The 26,697-nt window shown below is 37.8% G+C and overlaps 1 protein-coding gene across 1 annotated transcript in view; it reads left to right on the top strand.

The window, feature by feature from the left end:
- The window catches only part of LOC148374933 (protein tweety homolog 2-like), a 51,245-nt gene that overhangs the window by 4,818 nt on the left and 19,730 nt on the right, over nt 1-26,697 (top strand). Inside the window, exons 2-5 of the mRNA XM_088342596.1 lie at nt 4,210-4,385; nt 11,929-12,040; nt 22,511-22,731; nt 25,835-25,930. Coding sequence (XP_088198722.1) covers nt 4,210-4,385; nt 11,929-12,040; nt 22,511-22,731; nt 25,835-25,930 — 605 coding nt within the window. The remainder of the gene's footprint in view (nt 1-4,209; nt 4,386-11,928; nt 12,041-22,510; nt 22,732-25,834; nt 25,931-26,697) is intronic.

Here is a 26,697-nt window from a genome sequence, read left to right as displayed (position 1 = left end):
GGTAGGTATCGTTGGCACACAATATTCAAAATGTCATATAGAAAAATGCTTTTGCACTGTCCAACGGCAAAAGTTTGAAATCAATTTGTTATGTACACTTGATGATCTTAGCCTATTACAAGCTTCTGTTAAAGCCACACAGTTGTCATTATTTTAAGGCTCACTTGAAATTCCGATATCAAAGTAAAACATTGTGAAGGAAAGAAATAAATCAAGATTTTTTTTTTAAATCCATTCACACAATACATTTATCCCCTTTCATTATAAAGTGAAATAAACCAAATTTACAGACTGCCATAAAAGACAAACAATGTACCACAGAATGCTGTTTTCAAAATAAAACAGATGCATTTTTATTCTGTCATAAAAAGGTTTTATTGTACCAATATAGTATATTGTTTGTGCTAAAAAAATCTATATTTATACTAGTACATTAACCAGCAATGGTTCGTTTTACTTGATATTTTTAGCATTTTATTATTCTTAGGATTCTACATAAGTTAGTGGTTATTACATGATCAGTAACACATTTTACCATCATACTTTTTGACCTTCTTACATTATATGTTTTACATTTACACATGAAACGTTTTTTATTTTAATGTTTATGGACATGTGTAAGTATGACAATAAAATGAAAATAAATACGGAAAAATAATATAAACCGTATAATTTAAAACCATCATAATTTGCATGTTCAAAAAGTAATGTCTCTTGTTTGTTTTTAGTGTGGCAGCGTTACATCTTCAAATGCGTTGTCCTTGTTAGGATTTTTAATTTTTCCGTTTGAATAACACCTTTCTATTTAGCAGGTAACGTTTTTTTTTTTAATATCTTTGAAAACATCGATACAATGTGGTTTTAATTGACACTATATGGGAATTTCTCTCCTTCAAAGCAAGTCAATTGTACTTATGAATTTGGGGGGGTGTAAGATTTCGATACCCAGTATTAATATCGGTCTCGACATCAGCCTTTTTCAAAAAGCTTCATGATCGTAGCCAATATTTGTCTCAGCAGCGTTCTATTGGGCTTTGAGCAATCACTTATCTGAAATTAAATAAGGGTATATTGCCATTATTAATTTTTCCATTTCTTCATTGGTTCATTTATTGCCCAACTCCTTATCCTCATCAGGACTGTGGAAATTGCTTTAAAATATACAATAAAAAACAAAAGTGTTTAAAAAAAATATATATTTTATGTACGTACAACAAATTAGTTAGTTAATTTATATCTTTCTGAAAAAAATGTCCTAACGATCATTCCTAATTTAAAGTTAAATGGCAATGATGAAACTGTCATATGGTAAGAAATATGTAGACTGCTACAGGCTAAAATGTCATTGTTTTGCAACCTTTTCTGTGTCATTGACCAGTTTAATGTCTGACAATACTACCCAACTCAATAACAACAAGGGTTAAAACAATAAAAATAACAAACCTAAATCTACTGTGTAATCATTAGACCACTAGGGGTGTAGATGCCATGGAAAAAGGCATTACATTATATCTCAGCCTCACACTATTTGTACACAAGTTGCCACATTGTACTGTGTTGCAATTGAGCGTTATGGAAAAGAGTTCAGCCAAAAGAATGCCTTTTCATATAAAATCTACATTCACAGAAGTCTAGTGGTTAGGGTTTCGGCACTCTCAACATCACGATTCGGGGTCGACTCCCGTTTCAACCAATGCTGAGCAAATGTGGTTAGCGGTATTTGTCCTCAACCATTGCTCAAATGCAGTAATACAGTATACTACTGTAAAACCTCATTTATAAGGCGCACCCAAAACTTCAAGTGTATATTCGAGTAAAAAGAAAAACGCTGTATACACAAATAAATATAGTGTAAGCAAAAGATAAGTCAAGTCATGTTTATTTTTGCAAACAAATCACAGAGTCTCAAAGGGCTACACAGATCAAAGACTATTGCAAACTACAGACCATGATGACACCATCCCCTCATCTACAACCTACATGAGGGCAAATAGTACACATATTATCAACATAAACTATAGGTTATCCATATGCTACAGAGTAGAAGTGTGTTTTAAGCTTAGATTTAAACATTTCTACTGAGGTAATTAAGGGGGAAGAGCTCTTGAACCTGCGGATCTTTTCTTGGCTCTTGGGATTACTAGTAGACCAGCGTTTTCAGAGCGAAGGCTCGCATCTTTTTCTATGCGGACCGGTAACGGTACTGGTTCCGGTTCCTGGCTCTGTTGTTGCTGACTACTGATTTAGAGGACAGTCAATTCGATAAAAATGTTTAAGAGTCTTTAAAAGTAGCATCTATCAATGTAAAATGTCATGTATTGTACTTTAGGTGAAGCCCCGTTACGTTGTAGATGTCTCTGCACTGCGACTAACATAAATGTGTGTCTTTTTTCACTGTCCAAAAACAATGGACGTTAGATAAATTGGTGAAACAATACAGTGAACAGGTGCGATTGTTTGCGGACATTTGTAAAAATGTGCCCTGCAACTGAGGGACAACCAGGGGTGCCACATCTCTTGACCAATATTTGTTCCTTCTGAATCCTCATGAGGAAATGTTGGTTCAACCCACTAAACAGCACAGCCTTTCTTCTCTGTAGATGTGATATTGTCTCCATCCCGCAGGCTATAAATGCTGCACATACTCTGGTATCACAAGACTGAATCAAAGCAGACGCGTCACATGACGCTGACCTCCCACCGTCCAACTCCTGCTAAGAGCCTAATCTGTCAGCTATTTTTGCCCCTTTTAACCTGCAACTGATACAGTCTACATGTCTTCATATTGACCCTTGTTCCTTTTAAAAAAGAGCAGTTTTCTTTGTCTGCTGCAAGCAATTTTCCTCAATGATTTTATTTTCTACTGACACTTAACCAATTTAAACAAGGGTAATGGACAAGGCTAACATTTTCATGCAACTTAAGATCAGCCTTGGTCAAAGTTGGAACCTAAGATCACGTTCAAGCAAATTACATTTAGGCTGCTACTAACGACTATTTAAGTAGGTCGAATAGTCACCCAACTATTGAAACGTTCAGTTAATAATCGAAAAAAATGGGTAAATTGGAAATCAAATATTTTATTGAACATACTGCAGACTTTCAGTAAAACCAATAAGGAGCAGTAGAGACAAAAGCCCATAAACAACCCCCTGTTCATTTTTTAGGGACAGTCAAATACATAATAAGTTAAAATCAAGGAAACACATTTTACCCCTGAAAACTGTAAACCAAGAAGAGGTATATTAGCAGCAGTAGAAAAGTAAATAAAACAAATATGATATCCACTTTGTAAAATACATTCAATGGTTTACCGCAAGGTCTGTAGCAAAAGTACTTATCGATTCTCGAGAGCTTAAAATAAAACGGTTTTGACTACTGACATTTGTTGATTTCAAATACCTTTCTCAGGTATAGTCTGGCATAACGCTCAAGGACTTTTTTATATTGGTAAAAAATGTAGAATGGATTTCATCAAAACCGTATTGGCTTGAGCGTTTCTTGAATCTTACCGAGGCGAGTCACACTTTTTGTTCAATTGTCAGACTGTCCTCTTAAAAAGTTTATGCGTCACTGAGCCACTGCCATCATATGAAAGGTCTGATTTGCAAAATTCGCAAGTAGTCTTTTTATCCAAGCCAAAATGCTCCCAATCTTTAGAAGTTTTGGTACACATAATTTATCTTGATGCCCCAATTTCTTTATGTTTGTTACCGCTCAAGACCAATGTTCCCTCTAATTTTCCACGGGTCTGAGCGTTCACACAAAGTCGGTGAGCAACGCTTGAAACAAAAGTGAGCCACCATAATCCCAAGTGTGGCAGGTTAATAATTATCAAACATGTCCAAAACTTGACATCAAGTTACATTTTGCTGAGTTTCCGGCAATGCAAAATTATTTTTCTCTTTTGAATGAATTGACTCATGTACTATTGCAAAGGTTGTACAGCCTACATACGTCGTTTGTTCTTACAATTCTTTCCCAAGATATCCATTTCTTTTTATTTCCTGATATATTTTGTCGCATAATATTAACATTTTTGGGGGCTTATTTAGTCAGTTGTAAGATACAGAACTTTACTTAATCACATTTTTTTAGTGGAAGTACAATGTTGGCGACACTATTCACTTGATATAATTGGAAATCATACGCCAAAGATTAAATTTGTGATTACTCCTGATTTGCTGTTTTCTCTCTTTTTTTTGCCAGTCTGTGGTGGTCCTGGCCTGCATCGGCGCAGTGGGCCTTTCGGTGAGCCTGCTGGTTTTGCTGGTGTTTTTGCTGTGCTTGTGTTGCTATCGCAGGGATGTGGACGAAGAAACCAAAAGGCCCGAGAGGAACTGTTGTGTGACATGGTCTGCCGTCGTCACGGGACTTATTATATGGTCAGTCGGACTTAACCCAAACACGCACACACATGCATGTTCTCTGCATGACCATAGATTGTGGTTCTTTAGGTAAATTTGAGCAAATGGCTAAGCTACGTCTAAATACCACGATGCCTAATGCAAAAACTTGAGGTTCCTCTACATTACTAAACTGATGTAATATGCAAGTTGACATTTCTGCTCCGCATCAATGCCTGGGACTGGCAAATTATGAGTAATAATGTTTGCCGTTCAACAAATCTCTTCTTGTTTCTGGGCTTGGTCTCTCCAGAGTAGGGGAAAGAAGGCAATGCAGTCTTCATTGGTCCAAAGAGAGGACACATATAAATTGATGGTTACAAATATGGCTAACAGCAAAACTCAAATTTTTCTATTTTGTTCTATTTTTTTTTCTTTATCAACTTTATGATATTAACAACTAAATTGTAGTCACAATTTGAGCTTCCTGATTTTTTTATTTAACTAAGTATATGAATTGAATTGAACCTACTGATTTTCATTAATGTGAAAATAAACTAATCAAGTCTTTTGATTTCTATGACCGTTGGTGAATGAGTACCGTATTTTCCGCGCTATAGGGCGCACCCCCAAAAAATTGTTTTTGGTCCTATATCTTCCATACATAAGGCGCACCGGATTATAAGGCGCTACAATGGGAACGTCGACAAAACAGTCAGATAGTTCAGTCAAACGTATTAAACCCCTTAACATTCCGAAAGCTTGCAAAGAAGCAAATACGTGTCGTAGACACGTGCGGATGCGGTGTCCGTACGATGTCACTCAAATGCATCGTTCCAAATATCATTCGGAAGGTTAGAGTCTTGGGATTCAAGAAATGCCAACCATTCCTTAGTTTCTATTTTCTTTTTTGCTCGCAACTTTACTGTGCATATGACGATAAACACTTGGAATTGAGTTTAATTCTCTTATATCCGTGAGTGTAGTAAATCCAGGAGAGTAAAATATTTACAAATACAGAATTGTAAAACATGTTTTCTTTATGCCATAGACAACCAAACTTGCTATTCACATTCATCTTTTTCGGCCAATTGCAGGCTTTGTTTTGCCCCTTTAGCCTATGCGAGCCTGTAAATGATAAAAAGGATCTGCCCCCTTTACCTCCGAATAACTTTAGCCAATAGTGATCGATTCAAATGATGATTGACAAATTGGCTGGGAAATGAAACGCCGGCATATGTATCCCAGCATACACCGCGGACCACATCGCCTACGAGGAGAAATCTAGTCAGCGGCTGCTTGCCTTTGTTGCGAGACCTTGCGACTTAATATTGATCCATATATAAGGCGCACTGTATTATAAGGCGCATGCTCAGTTTTTGAAAAAAAATAAAGGCTTTTAGGTGCGCCTTATAGTGCGGAAAATACGGTACTCTACAACTTTTCTACTGATTTAGGTATGTTTTTTTCAGTTGATCACATCGAACTTGGTTGCACAATTGTTTAAGTTTGACCAGTGTAATAAGCATACATTTGTTTCCAATGATAAAAACATGTATTGCTACCCAAGATATTTGTTTTTTAAACTCAACAAATGTGCCTTACACCTGGTGGGGGCTTTTTGTCCAAGTGTAATGTTGGGTAGGCCTAAAAGCAGCTTTCCGTCTTACTGCTGGTCTAGATCTGAAAGGTCATGTATGTACATGCGTTTGGTGACAGTCTATAACAAGTAATGGATGAAAGTCGAGTTGAGTCATATTTATTTGTACAGTACAGTGGAACCTCGGTTCTCGACCGTAATCCGTTCCAAAACCCTGTTCAAAAACCGATTTGTTCGATCGCCGAAAATCGTTTTTCCCATTAAAAGTAATGTAAAATCGTTTTAATCCGTTCCAACACCCTGAATGTTTACCATGAACGTAAACATGAAGCTCACCCAGGCTAATAGTACGTTCGCGTTAGCGTAATCTTCCGTACGAAAGATTACGCTAACACGAACGTGTACAACAACAAGAATCAGGTCGTTTACACGTCATTTAGCACCCGGGTCTCCACAAAAAGTGGTGAGCGGTTAAAGGATAAAGAAAAGAATTATGAATAGGATTTCTTACCTTTGTGGTGGCCATGCTCTATTCCCTCGAAAGAAGGGAAACTCACACACCTTCTTCATATTTTGCTATTATTTCTTTCTTAAATGCAATAGTTGTACGCACTACCCTTCTTTTTTCACCTGTAGCAACTTTGCTGCTTGCACCGACCATCTTCGGAGGCCTAATTAGGGGCTAAAACACTCCGTTCACAGATATCTAAAGCTAAAGCGGAAAGAAGTGCGCGCGCACGTCATAACAGTTCTTCATGAGGGGTGGGGGCAGTGTACACCCGTACGCCGCTCAGCATCGCACTCTAGCGTACCGGCGTTCGAACTCCGATTTTTTGAACGAAAAGCGAAGCAAGAATTTCTCAAAATTTTGGGTCGATAACCGATTTGTTCGAACTGAGAGGCGTTCGAAAACCGAGGTTCCACTGTATATTCATTTATCACAAAAAGTCTCAAAGGGCTGCACAGATCACAAACTATTATTACACCATCTGATCGAAAAGCTGCACGAGGACAAGGAAAAACTTAAAAATCTCAGTATGAGGAAATGTAGGAAACCTTGAAAAGGGACCACACATGATGTAATCCCCCTCTCAGGATGACCAGGCTGCAATGGTTTCATAAACAAAGAATATAAATCAAAATAAAATATAAAACAATTAAAGTATAATTACAAAAAAGAAAAAAGGATGGAACAGGTTGGAATGGATGTTGCATTAACAAACAATACACAGACATTGTCAACATGAAATATAGGTCATTCATAAGCTAAGGAATATAAGTGTGTTTTAAGCCTAGATTTAAACACTTCCACTGAGGTTGCAGATTGAATCCCAGAAGGCAGAGCATTAAGTTCTAAATGGCGAACACTCTTGAACCTGCGGATCTCTTCTTGGCTCTTGGGATCACTAGTAGACTAGCATTTTCAGAGCGAAGGCTCCGGACGGGAACAAAGGGGGAAATTACATCTGAAAGATATGTAGGAGCAAGTCAATGCATGTATTTGTATAATACCAACAGAACCTTAAAATCACATCTTAAACTGACAGGGAGCCAAAACAGTTGAGCTAAAATCGGGGTAATGTGATCAAACCTTCTTGTCTTGGTTAAAAGCCTTGCTGCAGCATTTTGTACCAGCAGTGGGCTCTTGATGTTGGACTTCGGGAGCCTGGAGAGTAGTACATTGCAGTGATCGCGACAGGAAGTAACAAACGCATAAATTATAATGTCCGCATCAGACTGGGAAAGCATCAGGCGCATTTTTGCAATGTTGCGAAGATGGAAGCAGCTGTTCTAGATTCTAATTTTTTGGGGAAAATAATCAGTGATACTTAATCCATATCAACACTTTTGTTGTTTTGGCATTCCTTAAACTGCTGTATTGCCATACAAAACAGAAGCAAAAAATATTGGGTGAGATTGTTTACAAACAAGAACTAACAGAACTGAAACACCTATTGTGCCAAGCCTCAGTTAACAAGGTTAGTTTCTCTTTCCCCTACCCTTCACCAACCGTTGCACATTTTACTGTTAACCCAGGTATTGGCGGTAACACTTTTCCTTTCGACCCCCAGAGGTACAGAAAATGCATTAGAGTTTATCTCCTTATCACACCATTTTACTCGCAGTGCCAGAAACATTTTTCAAGCACGCTTTGCTTGTAGACACGCATATGCCCAGTCACAAAGTTGCCAGCCAATCATATTCCAGCGACATGTGTAGAACTTTATCTAACCATATATCCGTACACTTGCTCTGTCCGTTCTCTCTCTTTCATTCCATTTGTTTTTCTCTTTCTTGGACTCTCTTTCTCTCTATCTCTCTTCCTCTTTCACATTGTTTTGCCAATTAAACCAAGCAGCCTTTAGCATACAAAAGTCCAGTTGTAATGCTTAACTGTATTGAGATTGATGCAATTTAGACCCACATGTGTTTTGTCTTTGTAACTAAGTCTGTGTATGTTGTGAAATGGTCTTCATTTTATTCATTCATAATCTTATCATAGTCCTGTAACAGCATATATCACCAAACTATCTCATATAAAAACTAATGAAACATCTGGATTTGTTTGCAAAAGTGGACCGTGATTGCTAGCTTTGAAATCCTTTCGATAGCACTATGATGATTTACTCATAAAATGCTTAATTCGTGCTGTTGCCTTTTGGCTCCTCTTTTTGAATTGAGTTTTAGCTAAGATTTATCTTAATTCAAAGAATCGTTCTAATTTAAATGATACCCATAGAGTTTACTATGATTAAGCCAAGTCACATTTATCTGTTTTTTTTATCTTAGTCACTGAAGTCATGAAGTGATTTGACCAGATATTGGTCAATCTCAAGGAAATCCATTGAGCGAGAAGTATTACAATGGCAAGGAAAAACTAAAAACAACAGCCCTCAAAAATGGGTGGATATAAAGGAAATCCTCCCTTAATTAAAACAAGACTACAGCATATGCTCTGTGGACAAAAATGTGCACTTTATGTGACGCTAAACACAATTACCTAAAATGTAGTTTAAGATTCCAATTCAATGATTGCCACTTACGTTCTTAAGTAGAAGAAAGGTGCACAAGAAATAAGTGGTATTCAAACGCATGTCAATTTTTGTTATTATCGTTCTTTTTTTTTCTTTATAGGATGTTTACATTGTAAAACCACCAGTTTACAATAACTGCCTTATATTGCCAGTTTAAAACCCAGTGTCCTTCTAAGGTCTCTGGTGTCAGACCCTCAATGTTTTCTTTACATTGGGTAAGTTTACATGCAGCCAGAAGTCCTTTTGAATTTGGACTAGAAATTTGAATTTATTCTGACCACTAATAGTTGGATTGAAGTGATCAAGTTAGTACTTTCTTTTTTTGATTTCTGGTGCATTAGTTTTAGTAGAAATGTTGTGATCCAAGTCGGATTTTGTATGTAAACGTAGTCACTGTAAACATTCAATGAATGCAAAAAAAGTAATGCGTGACAAAATTAGAGATGGTTTTTTTGTTGTTGTTTTACAACGGTGAGGTTTTGCTAAAAGTCTTAAGACAGACACTATTTTCAATAACCCAGGTTTCATTCAACTCGAAGGCACTATTTGGTCCCTATCTGGATTAGTGACCACTGACAAGGATGTCTGATACAAAGATTATCAGGTTTTCAATTGTGACCTTATCATTCCTTTCAGAATGCTATCTCTTGTCTTAATGTACTCTAATCTCATTGTTAGAAGATCCCAACACTAGTACCAGGGCTTCTGGTTTATTCCATGAGGCACATTTAAAGATAAGATACTACTTTTGCATATTTTTTCAAACCGAATGCTTGAGTAAATGTACTGATAGGAATCGAATGTTTTCCATCTACAGTGGTACCTCTACTTGCAAATTTCATTCGTTCTGCCTTGATCCAATGACGTCTGCTTTTGACTATCAGAAATGCGCGTGGCAGACGTGATCATAAAGAGCGATAGCCCGACCTGTCAACAGTTTTCTCGGGTGATTCCTTTTCACTATTCTGAGATTATAATTCTGCCAAAATGTCGTTAATTTGGGCTGACGGAATGATGGCTTTGTCCTCCTCCTTGTCATCTCTGAACTCCTCCTGCACGATGGTGTGTTTTCATACCTTTGTATTATCTCTTGCTTTGTTTTGATAGCCGGAAAAAGTCTCTTCCTCTTCTTTTCTCACTGTCCACTTTTCTCTGTCTTTCATCCGGTCCATTGTGATTGATGGCTCTTTGTAGCAGTACCATATAGTAGACTGTATACAGAGCGGGAAGGGCACACGGAGAGCATGCTAGGAAGGGGACAAGAAGAACATGCCGGAATTCACACATTGGGTTTCCAGATAGTGGCAAATAGGAGCGCCTACCGTACTGTATATTTTACTGTATCCTGAACCACCTTTGTAACTAGAGACTATATTTTACTGTTCAGGTACTGTGTAACCCGAAACTTTTGTATGTAAAGACATTTGTAAGTGGATGTACCACTGTACTATCATTTAGTGTCAATTACGGTACCTCACCAAATAGTCGTAAGTATTGGAATCCAATCTCGTGCTTGGATATGTTACCAAGATAATTAGTGGACATTGTCGCAGGAGGGTGAACAATCTTACTTCTAGCATTCTGGTACCTGTCAGATATGCTTCTAATTGGCTATTAAGGTGCATGTGCTTTGTAAGAGTTTGAAAATGGTATGTGTGTTTAAATGACTATCAATGAAACAATTGTATTGTGGGGCGAACTAAAAGTAATCTTTGCCTCTGAAAAAAGACGCAATCAGACGTAAATGTTACTGTCCGGCATTTATGACTCCTGAAATTGTGTTGTAAATAATACAAACTATCTTTGTGAATCGATATATATACCTCAATATAGTTGGATACCATTTTAAACAATTGAACATATGATAAATAAAAAAAATACAGTATGGGCTGACTCATCAGAATAAAGACCACCTTTATTATCATTGTGTTGTTAGGAAATTAGATTGGCACTCAAGTTGGCAACATACACACATGTAACTTATGATAAATAGAAAAATAAATTGTATTTACCTCTATTATAAAGTATTCAAATTTAAAAATAAAAACTTTTCGACAACTAAGATATTGCACTTAAACTCTTTTTCCAAAACTGAGGTTTATTGTTTTGATTGCTCGGGGGAAGAAGCTATCCTTCAGTCTGGTCATTCAGTCCTTGTGAGATCTGAACTCTTGGCCTGATGCTAACAGTTTGAACAAGTGGTTGCTGGCGTGTAAAGAGTCATTCAGGATGTGTTTAGCTCTGCTGAGGCAGCAAGAGCTGGCAATGTCCTCCGGGCTGTGCAGGGGGCAGCCGGTGACCTATAAAAATGAATAAAGTGAGTTGAAAGATTGAAACATTATTAGAACAATACATTTCACAATTTATACTTGACTTTTGCTGACAAAAAATGTACATAGTTGATTAATGAAGCTTTTTGAAATTCACCGACTTTACTTTAGACCCCACTCCTTTCATATTTGATGAATTTTCTGAGAAATTTGAAAAACCCCAAAAGGTATCAGTGGTGCACAAGAGACTACATGTGTAGTCCACTAGTCTGTTTCAGTAACTGCTTAAGGGGTTTGGTGAATGTTTAAATGTTTAGATTACTCTGTACATTGGATCATTTAAATGTTTGTAAAAATACCAACGATTTATAGCAGTATCATTGCAAGTCTATAACTGCTGGTTTATCTATGAAATATAATCCAAAGTTAATAATGGTAAAATGAGAATATTTCATTTCTTGTTTTAAAAGTATATGAAACTGGTAGTGACAATATTCATTCGTCAACATTTGGCTCTTTATTTTTTCTTGTTTTAAATGTTTGTGCCACTAGGTTACGACATTGAGGTGTTGAAGTATCGTACTGTACGCACTCTGATCTCAGCCTCTTGCTACAGAAGTAGACAGAATAGCACATTTCTGAGTCTTTTTATGTGATGTCCTTCATCATCTTCACAGTTCTGCCGTGGGGGTGGGTTTCTATGGAAACAGTCAGACCAACGACGGCGTGTACCAGTTAACCTACTCCATCTCCAATGCCAATCACACGTTAGCCACCATCAGCAGCCTGGTAAGAGTTCCTATCTTTTACTTTAATTAGATTCAGCACTTTAATAGACTCAAATTGCAAGCCTTTGTTTTTGTTTTGATTGATTACTGGACTGTCTCAGAAAATTAGAATATTGTGATAAAGTTCTTTATTTTCTGTAATGCAATTAAAAAAACAAAAATGTCATACATTCTGGATTCATTACACATCAACTGAACTATTTCAAGCCTTTTATTATTTGAATATTGCTGAATTTGGCTTACATCTTAAGAAAACTCAAAAATCCTATCTCAAAATATTAGAATATCATGAAAAAGTATACAAGTAGGCTATTCAACTAATCACCTGAATCATCTAATTAACTCGAAACACCTTGCGAGGGTTTCCTGAGCCTTAAAAACACTCAGCTTGGTTCAGTAAACTAAATCACAAGTATGGGGAAGACTTCTGATCTGACTGCTGTCCAGAGGACCATCATTGATACCCTCCATCAGGAGGGTAAGACACAAAAAGAAATTTCTCAAAGAGCAGGCTGTTCACAGAGTGCAGTTTCAAAGCATATCCACAAAAAGTCTGTCGGAAGGGAAAAATGTGGCCGGAAACGCTGCACAACCAAGAGAGATGACCGCAGCCTTAACAAAATTGTGAAGAAGAGCCGCTTCCAGAATTTGGGGGAGCTTCAAAGACAGTGAGCTGAAGCTGGAGTCCAGGTATCAAAGGCCACAGTTCACAGACGTGTCCGGGAAATGGGCTACAATAGCCGTATTCCCATGGTCAAGCCACTTCTGAACTCAAGACAACGGAAGAAGCGTCTGACTTGGGCTATGGAGAAGAAGCACTGGACAGTTGCAGAGTGGTCCAAAGTCCTCTTTTCAGACGAAAGCAAGTTTTGCATTTCATTTGGAAGTCAAGGCGCCAGAGTCTGGAGAAAGGCTGGAGAGGAGCAAAATCCAAGTTGCTTGAAATCCAGTGAGAAGTTCCCACAGTCAGCAATGGTTTGGGGAGCCATGTCAACTGCTGGTGTTGGTACACTGTGTTTCATCAAGTCCAGAGTAAATGCAACTGTGTACCAAGAGATTTTAGAGCACTACATGCTTCCATCTGCTGAAAAGCTCTATGGAGATGAGGATTTCATTTTCCAGCATGATCTGGCACCTGCCCACAGTGCCAAAACCACCAGTAACTGGTGCACTGACCATGGCATCACTGTCCTTGATTGGCCTGCTAATTCCCCTGACCTGAACCCCATCGAGAATTTGTGGGGTATAGTTAAGAAGAAGATGAAAGACACCAGACCTACAAATGCAAATGAGCTGAAGGCCGCTATCGAAGCATCCTGGGCATCAATAACACCTCAGCAATGCCACAGGCTGATTGCCTCCATGCCACGCCGGATTGATGCAGTAATCCGTGCAAAAGGATTCCCAACCAAGTACTGAGTGCATCAATGGACATTTTCAAATGTTTGATTTAGTTTTGCTGTTATAAAATTATTTTTTTACTTGGTCTGAGGAAGTATTCTAATATTTTGAGATAGGATTTTTGAGTTTTTTTCAGCTGTAAGCCAAAATCAGCAATATTAAAATAATAAAAGGCTTGAAATAGTTCAGTTGATGTGTAATGAATCCAGAATGTATGACATTTTTGTTTTTTTAATTGCATTACAGAAAATAAAGAACTTTATCACAATATTCTAATTTTCTGAGACAGTCCAGTATATATGTGAAACATGTATGATATATATATATATATATGTATGTATGTATGTATGTATGTATGTATGTATGTATATACTAACATTCAAAAGTTCGGGGTCACATCATTTTTAATTACCGAACTGTAAGTCGCTACGGTTTGTATGTAGATATTCACATATGATTAAGTAGGAAGGAAAATATGTCGCATTGAACTATCTGCTTGCTAAATACATCTCACGTATACTATCTCACCCCAGCCGATCTTTGAAAAACACTGCCTCTTATAATCCTAAAAATACGGTAATTAAATGAGTTGCAATAAAAATCGATAGCATAGTCGAGACATTGAGATGGTTAGAAATAAGGATTTTTATTTTTTTAAACTGTTCAAACAAAGAATGAAAATTTCCAAGGAACCCCAAACATTTAAACGGTAGTGTAGATACAGGATCATCTCTTTTTTTAACTACTGCGGTTTTCTTGAAGGTCAAACCCTGAACATTTTACTTATATTTTTAGAGTCTCAGCTTGCCTCTAACCTCATCAATGATGTCAAGTGGGTATATGCTAAACACAATTTTCGTATTTTATGGATATTGGCCGTAACCGGCCTAACTGTAAATGTTTTAAAAAGTAAAAATAAATAACAAAAAAACAAAACTAAAATTCAATCATTTAAACTCTGTGTGTTGAATGTTGACTCAGATGTCATTTCAACAACAAACTAAAAATCATCTAACATTTACAGTGGGACCTCGGTTATCGCGATTAATGGGGACCAAAACCACCCGCGATAAGTGAAAATCCGCGAAGTAGCGGCGCACTTTAAAAAAAAATGTTTTTTTTGTTTTTGTTTTTTTTAAATTATTATTATTCTTAGACCCGGTTAATGGGGGCCAAAACCACCCGCGAAAAGTGAAAATCTGCCAAGTAGCAACGCCCCTTCAAAAATGCTTTAAAAAAAAATAAAAAAAATTGTATTATTATTTTATTTTATTATTATTATTTTTTAGGCCCACGAAGCTCTGAATCCGCAAACGTCGAAGCGCGAAGTAGCGAGGTCCCACTGTACTCTAATCACTGGCTCACTCGTTCAATTGAAGTTACTTCTGTGCCAAAGCTTTTGACTCAAGTCACTCGTTCGGTACTTAAACTATAATTTTGTGTAACACAATTACAACTTACTGCATAGCATTTATGCAAATGCATCTTCTACTCTTCAGATTAAGAAAAAGTTTGGAAAGGGGCAAGTAAGAATTTTGTGCACGTGTGTGCACGTCTCTAATATAATTTTAATTAGGCAATATATGTATCTGATGTCATAAAAAATATGTCCTTATCTTCAAGTCTTTTAATGGGGCTTTTTAGTGACATTTCAGCAGAATCTGCTCATCTCTGAGCAGTGTGATACGAAGCTTGCAAGACATCAAATCAGTCAGAGCACGCTGCAGATGTGGAGGCACATCCCAGCGGGAGGTCTCGATCCGCTCTTTGCCTAATAGGGATTGTCTCTGCATGTGCTTTGTCCCTGACCTGCATTTGCCAAACTTATTCGGGGGGCTCAGTGTGGAAGAAGGAGGCGCTTTAATGGATGTTAAGCCTCTCCTCTCAGTGATAATGAGTGTTTACTGTATGTCCTGATACCCATGCATACACTATCCAAACACTCAGTATAGGAGATAACCTAGTTCAATAAGATAATACTAATATTCTTAACCAATGAGCAATCAGAAAAACAAACAACATGCACCAGATGTGCAGAGCACATGTTTAGCTAGGTCTGATTCGTATGGATGCCCTATCAAAATGCAAAAGTGTCTCATATACAATTACATAAAAAAGTTTTAAGACAAATTGGAATTACAAAGTTAACACTGCAAGAAAAAATATTGTATTGCAATCAGGCAAACAAAAAAATCAACTGCATTGAGAAAACAACCCCGTTTTAAAGAAAACAAGAACATGTAAAATAAAGAGTAAGACTGAAATTTAACTAGAATAAATATGAGCATTAAAAAAGTCCTGTTAAGCGATGTTGTTTTCATAGCCACACTGAATTAAGGCCAAATATTTCAAGAAAATTGCATAGCAACTGTGGTTCTCTTGAAAGAAACACTGCACTAAGAGTTAGGTTAGAGTATTGACGCCACATTAGTGTATCAAAATTCAAATAAATGCTCATTGATTTTGTTGGCGCAAGACAAGCTTGCGACTGTGACTGAAGTAAAATATTTAATCTGTGAGTGGACATTGTAGCCATCTGGACTAATCACATTTAGAGTTTAGATTCTGACCAATAAAAACACACTGACTTAAAAAACAAAGTGACACAGTATTAGTGGTTTATAACTATCCACTTAATACGGAGTACAGTGGCAGTCAATGTTTTTACAGTATTACAGTCCCTAAGCTACTCAGTGGCAAAGTAAGTATGGCATTTGTGTTGTCTACTGGGAATATTTGCTTACCAGGGATCAAACTTTGGTGAACTTTCCAGTAGTATGGTATGGGACAGTGTAGTATTTCTTAAGCATTCACCAAATTTTCAGCACCCAAAGATTTTCATCCCAAAATGGCCGAAAATGCATATAATAAAAATATCTAAAATCGGCAAGTATAGTAATGTGTCAAAAAGTTATTTGGCATTAATTATATGCCGTTTAAGCAAGTCACTACAATTTTTTTTTTATAAATCGGTGTTTCTGTTCAGCTCTTTTGCCAAAGGTTACACATTTCCACTTTTTGGATATTGTCCAAAATTTTAATTTAAGGGAATCCTTTGTATTATTTTCTAGTTTGCTCCTAAACTAAGCACATTCGTTAATTCTTTTAGCCATGTATTTAAGTAATGCTGTGAAAAATATCCTCCGCTGTCAAGAACCCACTTAAGGTGTTGGGGGACACAGTGCAGAACCATATATTAGTGCAGTCACGGTGGTTATTTACTCAGACAGAGATGCGTTCACTGGAGGCCAGACAACAATCTTGTTGCAAAATTCAGGCGAGACGATGGTGTTACTGTAAACCTAAGCAGCAAAGGTGACATTAGAAGAGTTTTTCAGACAGTGATCCGAAAGGGCAGGGTTATTGGAATAACAAAAGGATAAGACAAGAGTGCTTGATATGTGACGAGAAAGGCTACGGACTATCACAGAGCCAAAAGGACAGAGTGTTTAAACTGTGCAAGGGATAGTGGTTATAGGAGGGAAACATGGAGAAGTGATTGCTGCTGTGAGGGGGAAAATTAAACCTGGAATTGAGTGGCCAAATAAGGTCAGGTCAAGAGGGAGATTGAGAGGGAACCTGAGCAGACACAGGGACCAGAGTGTAGGAACGTAACATGTACGATACAATGGAGTTAAAGCTATCAAATGAGGTACTGTATTTTTATTCTGTGGCAAAAATCCAGTACATTTTTAAAGGAAAATACAGTTTGTACATACATAAACTGCACCTGACTATCAGCCGCACATGCCCACATTTAAACATGAGATATTTACAAAGAAAGACGGTACACACTAATACTTTTAATAATATACAGTACCTTAACCCCTTAACGTTCTGACGGCAAAATATACCCATCAGACAAACATCACGATCAGTCAAAAACGGGATACGAGAAATACTATAAAGCCGGCATAACTCACCCTTATGTCCCTTGGCCGTCTTCAACTTCTTTGAATGTCCGCGAAAATGGCTTGTAACAGCCAGGACAATCCATAGAATCCAATCGTGTAAAATATTTATTCCAAATCACGCAATAATGTAGACTGACAAACAAACAAAAATCCGCCTTAAACATTTCTGCTTCATTGGATTAAGCTTCTTGTAATCTGTTAGTTTTGCCACATCTTTTCTATTAATAGGAAACAGTTTCGTAAAATGATTGCTAATATGGGAGTAAGCCCTTCCCTTTCGATTGACACAATTTCCATGATGAGGGGTCTGTTCATGCTAGTTTTATTCATACATAAAGCGCGGTTACATTGAACGTACATGATCTTCACCGACACATGTATTCCACTAGTCTCACCCTTACCTTTACTCCTCGGGCGCCCCTGGCTGCCATTAGGGGAAAATGCATAAATTAGCCACATCATTGCATAAACCGCAGGTTTGAAAGCTTGGGAAAAAAGTCGCGGCTTTTAGTCCGGATTCTACTGAAGTACTTTTTATGCTTTTCGCAACCTAAAATTTATTCTGAAGGGCCTTTTGCATTGTCTTGTATAAAATACACCATTGAAAATGTTATGCATGCAGGTTAATCTCATTTTACCTGTCGTCTTATGGCCTTCACCACCGTGTGATATTGAACGGTTCGAAAGTACTCACTAACTCACTCCCCCTTCTGTGTTTCCCTCGCAGGGTCCGTGTTAAGCAAATGGGCCCAAAAGCGGCATAATCTCTTGTGAGGCGCTTGTGATGTATGTGATTTACACTGTTTGGCTCTGGCTGATAGCTCATCTCCACCTAAAATATGCACTCTCATGTCCTCATGTGTCGCTGAGAGAATGGATTGCATTCTGGGGACTTTTTTTTTCATTCTCATTTTACTGTTGAAGGAGGCTTTTGAAAGCCCATAGGCATCCTTTTATGTTTGTCTTGCAGCTCACTTTCATTACGAGTGGTTAAGTGCAGTTGGCAATGTAAAACATAGTAGGATGTATGCTTTAAATTTGCAACTGTACGTCTCTTCTTTCAAAGCTACCTGTACTTTGTTACAAAATAACAATACTATTTTTCACAATGTTATAATTCCACTATTATCTTAATTGAGTTAAACTGTGTTTTTGCTTTTAGTGATATTTACCACAGTTGTATGAAATAGTCCTACACAGTCAGATAATTCAAAACATACTTGAAATCTATGGGAAAAGGTGAATAACCTAAGCAGACTAAAGAGTATTTATTTTGAAACATGTAGTGTGGTACTATTAGTTGCGACTTTTACGGTATTACTCTTTTCTTCCCTAATATTCAATTAACTTAATGAGATTTTTCCTGTAATTAGGAATTAGCAATTTATGTCACGTTTCAAAATAATTTATTTGTGAAATACAGGGACAGAAGACCCAATTATAAAATAAACAAACATTATTTCCTAAGAATTGAATTAATTTTTGATACTCTCATAAGTATCAGGTGTAGTCAAATTCCTCTGAAGCAGCAACATCCATATGCTTGTATCAATCTTAAGGGGTGGTGCAACATGGCCTTCGCCGAAATATTACTTTTTACTCCACAACTAATCAGAATGTCATTATTAGACATGTAGGGTCACAGGCAACATATTATGATGGAACATGATCATTTCTTATTGTTGGGCAAAACATTTTAGTTGATTTCACCTTCAACTATGCATTTTGAAACTGAAAGACTACACAGATAATAATAATGTTATGAGAACAAAAAGATGTAAGAAAAAGGGGATCGTATAACAAGAATATAGTTCAAAATGTGTAGAAATGTTAACATTTAAGGACAATTCTAGCTAGTGGAAGTTATAATGAGGAGAATTACTAAACTTACATAAACGTGAAGTTCAGACTTTTTTCCAGAATACCTTATTTGAAAGCAATTGATACGTTATTTAACTTCAGTGTATTAAAATTATGAGAAAGACATTGTAATGCATACCTGTATGAAAGTTTGTGAATAATTATAACCTAAAACATTCCAAAAATACTCTATAAAAAGTTAAAGTAAAAAGTCTCAAAGGGTGATATACTTTTGATATTATGAGTAAGAATTTCTATTTATATTTCTTATTAGACCCGTTGAATATCTTTTGCCCAAGTGAATATGTCATTAATGACACCCTAGTATAAAGTATAATTGTGTTGGGACACAAACCCAATGTCTTAACTTTTTGATGATAATATATTGATATATTAGTCAGTCTTTATATTTATAATTATTATTAGACCCGATGAATGTCGTTGAATGAGGCTAGCCCAGATATGTTGCTTTAAAGCATGCAGGCTCTATGTGTGAGCAATTCAACTGGAAAAGAAATACACAGTGCAATATTGAATCTTGTTCCCACTGCCACCCTTTTCTAATATACAGGGAGTGCAGAATTATTGGGCAAGTTGTATTTTTGAGGATTAATTTTATTATTGAACAACAACCATGTTCTTAATGAACCGAAAAGTCTCATTAATATCAAAGCTGAATATTTTGGAAGTTGGAGTGGGGCTTTTTTAGTTTTAGCTATTTTAGGAGGATATCTGTGTGTGCAGGTGACTATTACTGTGCATAATTATTAGGCAACTTAACAAAAAACAAATGTATACCCATTTCAATTATTTATTTTCATCAGGGAAACCAATATAACAGCTCAACATTCACAAATATACATTTCTGACATTCAAAAACAAAACAAAAACAAATCAGTGACCAATATAGCCACCTTTCTTTGCAAGGACACTCAAAAGCCTGCCATCCATGGATTCTGTCAGTGCTTTGATCTGTTCACGATCAACATTGCGTGCAGCAGCAACCACAGCCTCCCAGACACTGTTCAGAGAGGTGTACTGTTTTCCCTCCTTGTAAATCTCACATTTGACGAGGGACCACAGGTTCTCTATGGGGTTCAGATCAGGTGAACAAGGAGGCCATGTCATTAGTTTTTCTTCTTTTAGACCCTTTCTTGCCAGCCACGCTGTGGAGTACTTGGATGCGTGTGATGGAGCGTTGTCCTGCATGAAAATCATGTTTTTCTTGAAGGATGCGCACTTCTTCCTGTACCACTGCTTGAAGAAGGTGTCTTCCAGAAACTGGCAGTAGGACTGGGAGTTGAGCTTGAGTCCATCCCCAACCCGAAAAGGCCCCACAAGCTCATCTTTGCTGATACCAGCCCATACCAGTACCCCACCTCCACCTTGCTGGCGTCTGAGGCGGACTGGAGCTCTCTGCCCTTTACCGATCCAGCCACGGGCCCATCCATCTGGCCCATCAAGACTCACTCTCATTTCATCAGTCCATAAAACCTTAGAAAAATCCGTCTTGAGATTTTTCTTGGCCCAGTCTTGACGTTTCAGCTTGTGTGTCTTGTTCAGTGGTGGTCGTTTTTCAGCCTTTCTTACCTTGGCCATGTCTCTGAGTATTGCACACCTTGTGCTTTTGGGCACTCCAGTGATGTTGCAGCTCTGAAATATGGCAAAACTGGTGGCAAGTGGCATCTTGGCAGCTGTACGCTTGACTTTTCTCAGTTCACGGGCAGTTATTTTGCGCCTTGGTTTTTCTACACGCTTCTTGCGACCCTGTTGACTATTTTGAATGTAACGCTTGATTGTTCGATGATCACGCTTCAGAAGCTTGGCAATTTTAAGAGTGCTGCATCCCTCTGCAAGATATCTCACTATTTTTGACTTTTCAGAGCCTGTCAAGTCCCTCTTCTGACCCATTTTGCCAAAGGAAAGGAAGTTGCCTAATAATTATGCACACCTGATATAGGGTGTTGATGTCATTAGACCACACCCCTTCTCATTACAGAGATGCACATCACCTGATATGCTTAATTGGTAGTAGGCTTTCGAGCCTATACAGCTTGGAGTAAGACAACATGCATAGAGAGGATGATGTGGTCAAAATACTCATTTGCCTAATAATTCTGCACTCCCTGTAGTTTCTGATATTTGTTTTGTTATCGTCCTCCCTTATATTCCTCAGTAGCCACGACCTGTAATCTGTTGTCAAGGAATCGGACAAAGCTGCGATTAAAGCAAGGCAGCCACCCAAAGTAGATAGTTGACGGAGTCATGTCGTCCAATCAAGCTTGCTAGCGTGCAGATAAGATTGGGAATGCTTTAATGTCCAAGAGGGGAGGAGGTGGTTTTGTGAAAGCTTTGCAGCAGTTTACTGGCATTCGCACGCTCTCCGTCCCTCGAGAGGCGTGATGGAGTGGATGGAGGATCTGCTTGTATCCTTTTTCAACCTCATCTCTCTTACACACTAGGTTCTCATCGGCTAGAACATAATCAACTGTTGGAAAAGTTTGAGTGTCGAGGAGAGTGTTTATCTTCTCCGCGGTCGGGGGTATTACAGCGTGGGAATGAACAGTGACGCAGGGTGCACTCAGGCGTGCTTTCCGGGGGTCTCGGGTGTGAAAGTACAAGAGATAAAGACATCGAGGAGTCTTGTCGATGAGAAAAACAACATCTGTTCAGATTTACTCAAGCTTTCTACGGAAGACAACATGGCAAAGCTGTGTGTGTACACAGAAGAAAGATTAGTGTTAAAGCGATAGGGGATTTTGGGAATGTATTTGGCTTAAAGTGATCTTTATAGGCTCTTCCTAGATCACTTGCCACACTTAAAGTATTCAATGACCATCGAATATAAAAATCGGATCCAAATATGTATTTCAACGTTTACTAAGCTGATTTGATGTTTTACATAAATTTTCCAAAATTGGCGCACTCAAAACATGTCTGTAAAAAATCTTTGTAATGCCCATTGCAAATTATGCATTCATGTGTTTAAAATGTAGTAAAAAGGTAGTGGTTTGCAGTCCAGAATTGAGTGCGTGCTGATTGGTGTCATTCATCCATTAGGCAATTTTTTTATTTTCATTTAGAAAAAAAATAAAACGTGACATGTTATCACTCATTTAAAATATAACTTTCTATCGGAAGAGAATAATCATAAAAAATTATCCAATACTACAAACTGTAAGGGACATTTTTTTTGTTTTTAGCACAATTTAACATAGTTTATTATACAGGTATCTTAATACCTCATTAGTATCCATATAACAAGAATTGCTCATTCATCCATTCTGTAATTTTAGTCCGCAGATGCCGTGGGAAACGCTGAAACAGGTCTCAAGCAGCACCTAGAGCGTTTAGATGAGATATTTGCGGCACGCCCCGACTACCTTCAGGCTCTCCGCTTCATGCAGCTGATGGTGAACAATGTCATTCGGGAGCTGACGGCCCTGCCTGACTTTAGCAAAGCCAACTTTGACCTTAACTCTGCTGCGACACGGACAGCCTTCGTTGAGTATTACAGGTGTGTGCTTTACTCACATGCAACATGAAGCCCTGTGTACACTTACTTTTTTCCACTGTCTTTAACCTTCCTTCTAATTGTAGTATTACTTGATCAGCAAAGGTGGAATGCAAATTCAAAAAAGTGAATGAGCAATGTTTTGAGGAGGAAAAACCTGAAAGCTAATCAACTGCAAACAAATGCAAACGCAAATTAAATTCAATGATAATTCAGGCGAGAGATATTTGAGATCACTCCAGTGGCTTCTAATTGTATAAATGTTCTTCAAAAGGTTCTATTTTTGGTAAGCTGAAGAATTAATTTCCATATCTTCTTCATATGCCTCTTTGTAGAGATACTCCAGGTAAATGTAATTATTTATTTTCCTTTTTTCTGAGTAACAAAGCACATACTTTTGGGAGATTTTGTTGGGATAATGGGTGCACTCACACTATGGCCTTCCTGCCATGCCCAACCGTGCTTGCCACTGAAGTCCTACATTTAGAGGAAGTGTCAGCGCAATTAATGCATGCCCCGATTCCCGAGTTGGGCATGCTTGATAAGGGTAAGCTAGAGCCCACACATGCACACAGCCATGGTTGTAGTCACTGCACAAAACATAACTGTGACATCATGTATGTGAGATGTATTTAGCAAGCAATAAGAACTAGAAAAAAAAATGCTCTCTTCTTTCACATTGTTAACTTTCAGGGTTAGTTCAGGTGCTTGAAATCTTTGAAAACGCTTGAATTTCAATATGTTTTCAAGGATTGAAATGTGCTTGAACTTTGGGTGATTTGCTGCTATATGCCCCAAATCTTTGCCATGTTTCTCAGCATGTCTGCCTAAAAAATGACGCAGACACTACTCTCTGCTGCCATTGCATTTCTTCTTTCTCGTGATTAACAGCAGCTGCTATTAGTTTGTATGGCGGCTTCATCACCTCCTACGGGTTGCGTCAAATAGGACAGATGGATGCTACACTTAAGCAGTGCACTATGGAATGTGAATCGGTGCAAGGATTACGTATCAATTGTGGACATTCATTATGAGACATTCAATAAATTGAGATAAGGTTAGTAGTAAATTGTAATGGGGAAAACTTCCTGCAATTTAAAGTGTGAGGTACAAATTACTCATTTTTACCCAGTCCTTATAAGGGGAACATATTTGTCTCAAAAACAATTATATTTACGATTTACCGGTACTCAAGATCTCAAAAATCATATGAATCAATAAATGCACACATAGGATTAAAAATCACAAATCGTAAATATATTCGCGGCTCTGCAAAATACATGGTTCACAGCGAATCTATTCTTTAATGGTACTGGAGAAATGGGTACTGGAGAAACTGGAAAATTTGCTTAGAAAGTCCTTAAAAAGTGCTTGAATTTGGCCATGAAAAGGATGTAAGAACCCTGAAAACAAGCGCTCGCCTTTATTCTTATTCATATTCTTGGAATAACAATTGTTGTTATTTTCATTGATAACAACAAGATTGGACATAGCACTCAAGGATACGCACATAGTAAATAAATAAAAGGGAAAAATAAAACTCCAGGATAAATAGGCACAACTATTTATAAAGTGGTGCTTGAAGACTGGCCTGAGTTCTAAGTCCAATGGAAAATAGCATTTAGCATTAGCTAACATCTAGCAGGCAAATAAGTCAATAAGTAACATATAAAACCCTTTTTTTTTTTAAATCAACACAATCACATTTATTTCTGAGGCAACTGGAATGTTCATAGAGTAGAATTAGTGCAGGCTGAAGGGGGACAGCCGAGGAGGTAAGGCAGGCTTAGGCATGGTACAGAAGAAATTGTGGTAGTGTGAATGCACCCTAAAGGTCTTTGTTTACCGCACCTGTTGTTTTTTTCCCCTTTATTGAAAATGCTTACATATAGGAAATAAGACCTCTTTCACGTGGCTTGTTTTAGAATGCTGTTATTACTTGACCCTCCTTGGATGCACCCTTTCTTGTAACTCGAAAGAACGTCCTATACACAATTAACTAGGTAGTGTATGCTAAGTCATAAGCTACCATTTACTTTAAAAATGTTTTCAGGACACAATTTCTTTTTACTTTTGTTGTTTAGTTTCATGTTTACTCGTCTTCCTTTCTCTCATGTGTATCTTTTGCTTGTCCAGATTTTGAGATGAGAGGCCAAATTATGCACACTTAACTGCGAGTGTGCTTTGGGTGACATAAAAAAAAAGTTTCCGATCAATGGGATTTGTCCTACTCCATTTGTAGTTTTATAATAGCAAATAGTTCTCATTCCTCCCAGCCACTGACCTTAGATAGCGGCGCCATTAATTTGGCTCATGTGTCCACTCAGTGTGTTATTTCCTACCAAATAATCGTCTTGTTCTCATGGACCACGCTGGACGCAGTCTGGTGTCCGTTTTCCCTCGAGCCGTTATTGGATTTCATCTGGCCGGCTGAGCTACGACCGAGCCCGTGGCCATACTTTATTGATGAGCGGCCAGTGTAACAGTCTATGTGCTATTATTTGATCCACTCCCTCCTTTTTATCACCTCTTCTGTAGCTGAAGTCACCGCCTGAGACTGTATTGTTACAGCATTTTTTAATTGACATCAAGTGTGAATGTCGTCAGTTTTTTACATATATTGAAGCATTATGATGCTCTCACATCCTCTAAGGTACCCTCAAAGATTTACAATCACAAACATGTAGCAACAAGTGTGTGTCGGCTCAGTATCTTCTAAATTGTGAAGAATCAATAGTTTTTTGTTGCTCTTGTTAATTTACGCCAGGAGCGGGTCAGGTGAAGTTAGCTGCAGGATGTGCACATAACTTCACACACTTACCCTCACAATCTTGCACACGCACTTACATCTTGGCCTGACGTGCTCCACGAAGGACATTTTCAGAGCTTGAAAATTTAATGTCTATGGATTTGTGCTGTTGAATTATTGAGCCCAGAGGCTGCAAATTACAAGAGCAAGCAGATGGGGCTATAACTAAGAGGCAAGAAATCTGATGAAGCTGACACTGATCTTGGATCTAAGGGCATAAAACTCACATTCAAGCAGCACTGGCAGACTTTAGTTGTGCTGGAGAAGTGACAAGTGTTTGGTGTTTTGTGGTTGTAGATGGCTGACCTATCTGCTCCTGCTGATTCTGGATCTGCTCATCTGCTTGGCCGTGTGTTTGGGGATGGCTAAGCAGCATCGGTGGCTGCTCATCATGTGCGTTCCTTTCCTTTTTTGTGTTCTTTTGCCTTTGCAAAGATGAGTCATCTGATGATAGACATTGAGACTCCATGTGATCCTCTATAATTAACTTGATTCAAGAAATATTAGATTATGAAACATCATTTGCAAAACTATTGATTTCCTTTCTAGTTTTAGTTCCCTCAGACTAATGTCACAATAGACTTCAAAGTCATTCACTGCCAACCACCCAAAACAGAAGATTGTTTGACATCTATAGCAAATGGGAATTTACTATTTAACCAACTAATAAGAAAATAATGTACAAGACATTGTTAATGTAAAAAAGAAGAAGCTACCTACTTTATTCTGTATTCAATTCTTTAAACAAGGATTTTTAATTTCATAGTATGTAACATTCAATTTTAAAGTGGCACGGTGGATGACTGGTAAGGGCGATCGCCTCACATTTCAGAGGTCCCAGTTTCAAATCAAGCGACTACTCTGTGGCATTTGCATGTTCTCCCCATGCCTGTGTGGGTTTTACTCTGGTCACTTTGGTTTCCTCTCACCCAAAACACGCATGCAGGTTAATTGGCAAGTCAAAACTGTCGCTTGGTAGGAGTGTTTGTGTAAATGAATTGTCTGTCTCGATGTGCCTCTATGCCTGCTGCCCGATTTCCCCTAGAATGGGCTCCATAACCACCACCACCCCAAACCTCGTGAGGACAAGCAGTTGGAAAATAAAGGAAAATTGTATTTAATTTCAAATTAAATTAAACCAAAAATAAACTTACATTTTA

The sequence above is a fragment of the Urocampus carinirostris genome, chromosome 1 (assembly GCF_059441175.1).
Source record: "Urocampus carinirostris isolate Australia breed hairy pipefish chromosome 1, RoL_Ucar_1.0, whole genome shotgun sequence".
Classification (NCBI taxonomy): Eukaryota; Metazoa; Chordata; class Actinopteri; order Syngnathiformes; family Syngnathidae; genus Urocampus; species Urocampus carinirostris.
This window is presented reverse-complemented; position numbering and strand designations above follow the sequence as displayed.